This window comes from Syngnathus leptorhynchus, chromosome 13 (genome assembly GCF_054491065.1).
Source record: "Syngnathus leptorhynchus isolate UIUO chromosome 13, UIUO_Slep, whole genome shotgun sequence".
Lineage (NCBI taxonomy): Eukaryota > Metazoa > Chordata > Actinopteri > Syngnathiformes > Syngnathidae > Syngnathus > Syngnathus leptorhynchus.
In genome coordinates, this window is record NC_141207.1 from 11,081,927 (window position 1) to 11,090,994 (window position 9,068).

At 40.8% G+C, this 9,068-nt stretch overlaps 1 protein-coding gene across 1 annotated transcript; it reads right to left on the reverse strand.

Annotated features, from left to right (window-relative positions):
• Positions 1-2,267: 2,267 nt before the first annotated feature.
• prrx1b (paired related homeobox 1b) lies at positions 2,268-8,688 on the reverse strand. Its single transcript, XM_085928698.1, has 4 exons — positions 8,123-8,688; positions 4,972-5,147; positions 3,480-3,661; positions 2,268-2,939 (listed from the first exon to the last, which is right to left on the reverse strand). The coding sequence occupies exons 1-4, from the start codon at positions 8,367-8,369 to the stop codon at positions 2,807-2,809; spliced, it is 738 nt and encodes a 245-aa protein (XP_085784824.1). The 5' UTR covers positions 8,370-8,688; the 3' UTR covers positions 2,268-2,806.
• Between the last annotated feature and the right edge of the window lie 380 nt (positions 8,689-9,068).

The window sequence follows — 9,068 nt, forward strand, 5'->3', positions numbered from 1 at the left end:
TGCTGTCATACCTGATGGAGTGGCTGGCCACGGCCCGCCTGCCTGCCTGCCTGCCTGGGGTGAAGAGGGGGAGGGAGGGAGGGAGGGAGGCAGGAGAAGTGAGAGGGTGAAGAGTGCGGGGTTAGGGTTAGGGGGCTCTGGGTGGGTGATGGGCTTTAGCTTAAAAAGAGTTCCACATCTGGAATCACTTCAGGTCAGCACCGACTCTGGCCATGAAAGGTGAGACCAGGCGCCTGGCAGGGGAGAGGGGGAGAGAGGGACAGGGTCTGACACTGGACATACCACAGTCAGGGATCAGTGATCAGGAAAACAACCAAGAGCAAAAAAAAAACATCCCCAAAGAAAACAGGAATATCCTTTTTTAATGTGGCATGCAAGACGAGAAAAACGTCCAAGCCACATCAGCGAAGCGCCGTTTGATTACGACAACGCGCCGATCGGCCCAAAATCCCCTAGGGAAAAAAAGCTCAAGCAATCATTCATTTGAGTCAATTACCCTAACGTAAATAAGGATGAAATATTTAGCGCAAAGGGAATTGGCTGCTTTTAGATTATATTAAGCAGCATGTCAAAATCAGCTTTTTTTTTTTTTTTTTAACAAGCTGCTTTCTTTTTGCACTCAAAACAGTCTCATAGTTAAGTGGAAAAAGATTCAGCAGTCGCTTAATATAAAGAACTTGAGTACAGCAACGTCTCGGATCCAGAGATGAAAATACTACGGTAGAGTATTGGTGTATTCAATCTATTTATCCGTGAATTTGGTCGAGGTGTAGAAAGAAAGGATGTTTGCTCTGTGTTGTACATTTAAAACGAGTACGTACACCATTCTGCCAGGTTTTCCATATCTGCACAATTACTGCAAATTGGACAGCAATCCTTGCAAGTCCGCCTGGCACATGGTGCACATGAACAAATGTTGATGTTTTTATTGTACAGCTTATTAGAGGCCAGGGAGAAGGAACAGCATCAATGGCAATTCAAGAGTTCAAATCCCTTCATTGAAAGACGCTCTTAAATATCTGGGCTTGAAGATCAAATTGTATGGCTAATGTAATCATCTCGAAATAAAACACACAAAGCGTAGCTTGAGGTTTTTCTCTGAGGAAAAATTCAAGTTGTAAATCTAGCTCTAATGGCTCTCGCAAGGGGTCCAAGATCATGTTGCTCTCTAAATGCTCCCAACCATAAACATACCCACTTCTTATGGTTATTTCTTATAGTTAAATGGGCACTATTTATTGGGCTGGATGCCTGCACTCATATATATATATATATATATATATATATATATATATATATATATATGTGTATATATATATATGTGTATATAATATACGTATATATGTGTATATATATATACGTATATATGTGTATATATATATACGTATATGTATGTGTATATATATATACGTATATGTATGTGTATATATATATACGTATATGTATGTGTGTATATATATATACGTATATGTATGTGTATATATATATATACGTATATGTATGTGTATATATATATACGTATATGTATGTGTATATGTATATCCGTATATGCATGTGTATATGTATATGTATATATATGTATGTGTATATGTATATGTATATATATGTGTGTATATGTATATGTATATATATGTGTGTATATGTATATGTATATATATGTGTGTATATGTATATGTATATATATGTATGTATATATGTATGTATATATATGTATGTATATATGTATGTATATATATATGTATATATATGTATGTATATATATGTATATATATGTATGTATATATATGTATGTATATATATGTATGTATATATATGTATGTATATATATGTATGTATATATATGTATGTATATATGTATGTATGTATGTATGTATATATATGTATATATGTATGTATATATATGTATGTATATATATATATATATATATATATATATGTATGTATATATATGTATGTATATATATGTATGTATATATATATATGTATATGTATGTATATATATATGTATGTATATATATATGTATGTATATATATATATGTATATATATGTATGTATATATGTATGTATATATGTATGTATATATATATATATATATATATATATATATATATATATATATATATTACTAATTGCATCTGATCCGCTATGAGATCTACTGAATTGTAGACTGTGTACTTTATTGCTTGAAATCCATGTTTTTATTCATTAATATACATAGTATTTTTTTCTGTTACACATGAATGAACATTAAAATGATCTACCGGGAAATACAACAGCCTCTCGAGTATATTGAAAACTTGCGATTGTCATTGGTATAACGTGGAGAATCAAATCAAAAATGTAGTCAGAACCATGGCTGTTACTAATACTGTTTCAAAGTACAGGAAAAAAATAATAAAAGTTTGACTCTCGCTCCTTCTGTGCCCGATAACGGCACAAAACGAATGGAGGAAAAAACATCTTCCATATCAGTCACGATAACCAAACTACACAGATATTTGATTACAACATCAAGTTGAGATGTCCTTAGTATAAACAGTGGTTTGTAAGACGAACAAAGTCTTGGAGTAAAACGTTTTTTGCGTCACTCGGTGACCACATTTTGCATTTGTTGTGCAAAATACTATCTCACCGAATTTTGAAAGTAAAAAAGAAAAAAAAAAAGCACAAAACTCCGACTTATGTGGGATGAAACTCCTTCCAAAAAAGATGGTTGTCTGTTGGGGTGGGTCCAGTGGTTTTGAAGGTCCGTCCCCAAACGGATATTGGCGCACACATGCATGCACGCACGCAGTGTAGTAGCTTTCAGTTCACCGTGGGAACCTGGTTCAAGCTGTACTCCTTTGCTTTGAGCCGCAGGTTGGCAATGCTGTTTGCCATGTTCATTCCCTGGGACGCGTTAGTGTTGGAGCAAGTCGGCGGGTAGGTGGCCATGGCGCTGACGAAGGCAAAGGGAAGGAAACAAAGGATGTCAAAGGCCTTGAAAAGTTCTGAAACCCCAGAAAAGTAGCAAGCAGTATTGGAAAAGTCATGTCACAATATAACCTTTGAACAAAAATGGCTTGACAGTTTGAAGGCCCATGGATGATTTGAAAACCCAATTATCTTGCTTTGCATGGAAGGAAACCACTGAATTGTCTGGGTGACCTTTGCGCTTCATTCATAAAAGTATATTTGACCGACAACAATGTTTCTTTGTCGTTTGACACTAGGTATTTTCATACAGACGCTCTCAAATGACCACATAGCAATCAGTGTTGCACCTCAATGTGCTCGAGCACTTTTACATCCCAAGTTGGTGTGATTGTTTTTTCGGGGCAAACAAGTTAAGAAATAAGACATTCGTGAAATATTTTGAAGGACAAACTTGGAAAATTCACTGAACTGGACAAGCTGATTTAAAATTTGTGAAGTGAACTTCATGTAGCTCGTTCATGTAGTAAAGGATGTAGTAACTTTCTTTACATGTGAGACCAACCTGTAGGGAGCGGCGCTACCCCAGGAAAGATAATCGTTTGGCCGCGGCGCAGGGCGTGGGACGATGGGCTGCTCCACTGCCGTGACCTCTCCGGAGTAGGATTTCAGGAGCGAAGCGTTCTTGCTAGCCAGCATAGCGCGCTCGTTTCGACGAAACTTAGCTCGCCTATTTTGAAACCAAACCTGCAAAATGAGAGGCAATTTTTCAAAAAATCCACTCTGCAAAGCCAGCGATACGGATCGGATCGTACCATTGTAAAGGCTGCGATGACCTTTCCGCACACCGACATATATGCCAATCGGATCTAATTGGAGCGTTATTCCTCTGAACCAATCAAATATAGTATATCATGTCAAAATGGACCGTGTAGGCATGATTCATGAGCCAAGCCTGTAATGAGCCTCTAACCTTCCAAGCACAGGATGCAAAAACTCCCAGCCGGCCGGGGCAGCTAATGTTGTTGCTCACTGTGAAATCATATCCATTATTAGATGGGGCTCGCTGCATGATGACGCATAGCCTCGGGAATGAGCTCAAAGACTCTATTATCAAAGGATTTCTGCATTTCTTTCTGCCTGCTACACATTAATCACAGATGTGCTCCTTCTTGCTCCAAGCTCACAATTTCCTTTTCCCCATTTTTTTTCTGCTAGACCATTTTTGCTGGTGTTGAAGCACAGGGAACTTGCTCGCACATCATGCGCGCGTGTGCGCATATCTGTACGTCTATATATTTCTTTCTTTCTCTCTCCGTGGCTTTGAGTGTAGCTTTTCAAAAAGCCCTCTCCAAATGTTTTACGACATTTAAGAGGCCAGACAGGTGAGAAACGCCTGAATTGCTGCTGTTATTGTATACTGTAATCATGTGTCATCCAAATGTATCTGCAGGGAGTACAGTCAAACTACTGTCAGCAAATTGCGATTGCCTGCTGCATAAAACGTCTTCTCACTTGTCTGTGGAGCTGCTAAGGCAAAGTGCAATTAGCCTCTTAGTATAAACCAAGAACTCGCAGACGATACCAGGTGCCCCGCTGCGAGAAGAATCCCGACTATCAAACATTTCGAATGTAACGCTTGAGAAGTGCGATAAACATCGAGTGCATTTTATCTTGAGATTTCGGGACCCGTGGGGATTCCTCAACAAGCAAATTTGTCATCGGATTCTGTGTTCAGTCAAAGCATTACTGACTGCAATTTAGGCTTCCCCGTCCCTCCGTCCGTGACTTTGACGTTTTATGGCTCTATTTTCGATCAAATGTTTTGCTTCAGAGGCGCTCCTGCAAGAAATCCCAGTGGAAAAAAAGAAAAGAAACTTATTTCAGAGCAGGTCAGAGCAACTCTGTTATTTGTAATTTCACAATATTTCATAGAAATATTGCCAGTGATATTTGTTCCAATAAGTCCCTGACTGCAACCCATAAAATAAAAAACAATGAAGATGCCAAGATGGATGGATTCCATTTGATATGCCATGCCATGCCCCTGTTGTTACCTGCACTCTGGCCTCAGTAAGGTTGACCCGGCGGGCCAGGTCTTCTCGAACGAAAGCGTCGGGGTAGTGCGTTCTTTCAAAGACTCTCTCAAGAGCCTGGAGCTGGCTGCTGTTAAAGGTGGTTCTGTTCCTGCGCTGCTTCCTCTTCTTCTTTTCCTCAGTGTTCATCTGCTCATCTTTGCCAAAAGAAAATCAAAGCGCAGTTATGTGTCTTGTCGTTTGAGTGCAAAGAAAGCAAAATGATCTGAAAACGGATTTTGAGTTGCCTATCAAAAGCACTGCAAATCAAAGAGCCATTGTAATGCCATATATACGTACCGTAGCTAGCTACCAATCAGAAACTGCTTTTCATTCTTTGCTTTACATTTGCCATTTCTTGAAAGCGCAAGCCAGGAGTAATACGGTCACAATGAAATGCTCTTCCTCTAGATGCGGGTTTATTATCATGATGCTACAAGATAAGCCAGTACGTACGTAAATATTACAATTAAATGGCGTGTTATTTGACAACTTTAAGCTTCCCAGAAGAAAATTCAAAGAATGAATTATAATCACCCAAAACACTCCAATAAATTAGAAATATTCTTGTACTCATGATTAACTGTTATTCTATGACTTGGCCGTATTTTATATTCCAAATGTAGATAAGAATCGGGACGTTATATCTACTGTTGCCATCATTTGCTTTCGGTTTTACCGTCGGAGGCAGGCTTGTCTCTCATATGCAAATAATTTTCAACAAATCAAATGGAACGGGAATATACAGAGGACTGAATGGGGAACAGCTCATTGTTTTCTTCATTTGTTCTTCTAAAATGCCCTCCCTATAAGCTCAATCCATCCATCCATTGACAAGCGGTCAGGGTCGCAGGGGGCGCCGGAGCCCATCCCAGCTGACATCGGGCGGCGGCGAAAGGCAGACTCCAGCGCGCGCCGGTCGCCAGCCAGTCGTAGGGTTAGGGACAAACGAGCAGCCGCACCCACATGCACATTGTCGCCGAGCGGGAATAGATCCCACGCCACAAGTCAGCAGCCGAGTGTTCACTATCGGCGACCCGAGCCGAGTCCTATAAAGCATCAAATCAAACTGGGTTTTTTTCCTCTTGCGCTATTACAAGTTCCAATAGTAAATACAGTCAACTGGACGGAAACTATAGAGCGCTTCGGACTCCAGGAGCGTGCCGTTTTAAAAGACTGAAGGAGCATTCATCTAGCCAGCCAGCCAGCCAACCAGCCAGCCAGCCAGCCACTATTTGCACGGCATCCATGATTTCAGAAATAAGGTTCATTTTGACCGGCTGTCAGTGACATACTGGTATTAGATTCAATTACTAGTTGAGAAGTTGAAAAACTTGTTGACCTCTAACCCTTCATTAAAAACAAACAGTCGCCCGTCACACAGTAATTGATGAGAGCAGGTCAATTACTCAAATGATTTTCTCAGCGTTGTCACGTCTCGTAACTCTTCGCCATTTCTGTTGCCCATTTTTTTTCCTTTAAATGATATGATTATTCACCATAATTGTATTTTAGTATATATCTCATTTTATATTTTCTGAGCGTTGTCACGTCATGTTCTTGTAAGTTTTCTCCATTTCTGTTGCCCATTTTCTTTCTTGAAATGATATGATTATTCATTATAATTGTATTGTTATACATCTCGATTGGTATTTTCTGCTGCAATGCTTCCTGTAAAAATAAGTTGTTTACTGTATTCTTGAGAAGCGGCATATTTAAGACTATGCGCAACTTTTCATGTACTTGACTCGACTGAAAAAACATATTCAATTTGGTAGATGGAATTGTAGAATAATAATAATAACAATAATGACAAAATGAATCATATTCAAGATTTCGCTCGATATAAATCAAATACCGAGCGTGTTGCTGTTAATGCGTGCGGGTCTGAACAAAATGCCAAGTGAGTCTAATTTAATGATAACTGCATGTCTCACAACAAGGTGTTACAGGATACTGTTATACATGTTTAGAAAAATGTTGTCTTATTTTCTATTCATAAAAGCGAACAAACAAATGCCTGCTATTAGTTTGCCATTCTTTAGCAGCTTTTGATCGAAAGCGTGTCCAAACGTGACGTACAATCCTGTCAAACAATAATAACAAAAATCGTATTTACAATAAGAATAATATTACCAATAATAATTTCATAAAGGCATCGTTTTTGCTATCGTACAATGCTAAAGAATTTATGAATTAAAGCTGTTCCATAATATTTGCAATTCCTAGCGTTAAAATGGTTCATTTAATGAACAGCAGATGAATGTTAACAATGTACTCGGAATGACACGGAACGCATATGCTTTTCATGCCTTGGGTTTGTCGGGAAAGTGATTAATTCCACCTGCTGTTTTAAGTTCCAATGTGATCGAGTGACAAGTTAGTTCATTTCTTAATTGTGAGAGCAAAGACAGGCGCGTTACTCATGACAAACCATTAGCGTCCAATAGTTTGAGAGTGTTTGACAGCCCCAAAATAATCATAAATTAACGATATGACCTAGCCACTTCCACTCGCATTTTTCTCTGTCACTCCTCTCATTTTCAAAGATAACAATAACAGTCATTAAGGTCCAAAAGGTTCAGTGAGGAGAGGAGAGAAGCTAGCATTCGTTTCCCCGAGAGAGAGGTTAGAATCTTTGTTTTTGTTTGGCTCGGCTGGCAGCGCTTATTAAAAAATTCGCTCGGTCTTGGCTCCAGCAGGCCGGCGACGCTCGTGAGAATAAGCGGTCTGGAAGACGGATGCGTGCATGAAATAAAAAAGGGGGAAACTAAAGCTCCATGTTGTCTTCGTTCCCCGGCCAGCGCTGCACAAATTCCCGTCTATTGAGTGTTTCGTGGTCAAATGGCTTGAAACGCTGGCAGTTTTATCTTCATACGTGTTGCAGACAAAGCCATCACACTCCGTTGCCATCCAAGCTTGATGGGAGAATTAACGGTCAAATTTGGGTGAGATGGGCAGTTGCCGAAAAATGCGCCGCTAGCACGTTTATTTTGTGCACGCGCAGTTATTGTCATCAAATAATAGGCGAACAAACGCTAGCCGACGGACGGACGGACGGACGGACGGAAGGCCGGCCGGCCGGCCGGGGATTTGCTTGCACACGCCGATTTGAACAGGCCGAGCGACTTACTGTCCTGTTGGTTGGTGTCGCTTCCACTCGTCAGTCCCGGGGACTCCAGCATACTTCTCCCGGTTTCCCCGACGCTCTCGTCCGCCTGGTTGCCCACCATTTCGCCAGCTTCTTCTAGATCTAACAAGTGACTTACGGAGAAGTTCTTTTTGGCTTGCAAGTTATCCAGGTTGGACGAGATGGGGCTCTCCAGGCGGTTTGCGACCGTGGCCTGCCTGTCCATTACGTGTGCATAACTCGAAGTCATGACGCGACAGGGCAATGTAGAATCGGCCGAAGCGGCAAAGCAAAGCAAAGGAAAGCAAAGCAATAGATCCTTCTTAGCTTGACAAAATCAAAGAAGAGGAGAGTTCATTTGTTCATATCCAAATGAGCCACAGAGGGCTCAATCAAACGTCAAGCAAAGTTTTCTACCTGTCTCTTTCCTGCCCGTAATCAAAGCTTTCTCTCATATCCATACAGCGGCGAGAGGTTTTGCCCAAGTTTTCTCACAAGAGAGATGGTCTGAATTGTGTGGCGGCTGGATCACACGTGAGCATGGGAAGGGCCGCTCGCTGCTGCCTGATGACGACCAGATGTTCAAAACGCGCTGTGTCCTTTCAAAGTTTGCACAACTTCAGCAAACCAAGGAAAGAAAGACCCCCCCCCCCTCTCTCTCTAACTGTCTCTCTCTCTCTCTCTCTCTCTCTCTCTCTCTCTGTCTGTCTGTCTGTCTGTCTGTCTGTCTGTCTGTTTCTCTCTCTCTCTCTCTCTCTCTCTCTCTCAGGCTGGCTCACTGAGTGGAGCCCCATAATTACGTGGCACTGCATGTGTCTGACTTTGGACGGGGCCCCTCAATAAGTCACTTCCCCCCTTTGGAGAAAAGCAAAGCATCGTTGCCATCAACACTCTCCTTGGGCTGGCAAAGCTCACAGCGTAATGAGGGTGAAGGCAACATGTTAATGGT

Coding starts and splice junctions, on each gene's coding strand:
- prrx1b (XM_085928698.1), bottom strand. CDS start 8,369: ATGACTTCGAGTTATGCACACGTAATGGACAGGCAGGCCACGGTCGCA. Junction 5,148..8,122: donor CGACACCAACCAACAGGACA/GTAAGTCGCTCG, acceptor CTTTTGGCAAAG/ATGAGCAGATGAACACTGAG. Junction 3,662..4,971: donor TTACTGAGGCCAGAGTGCAG/GTAACAACAGGG, acceptor CTCATTTTGCAG/GTTTGGTTTCAAAATAGGCG.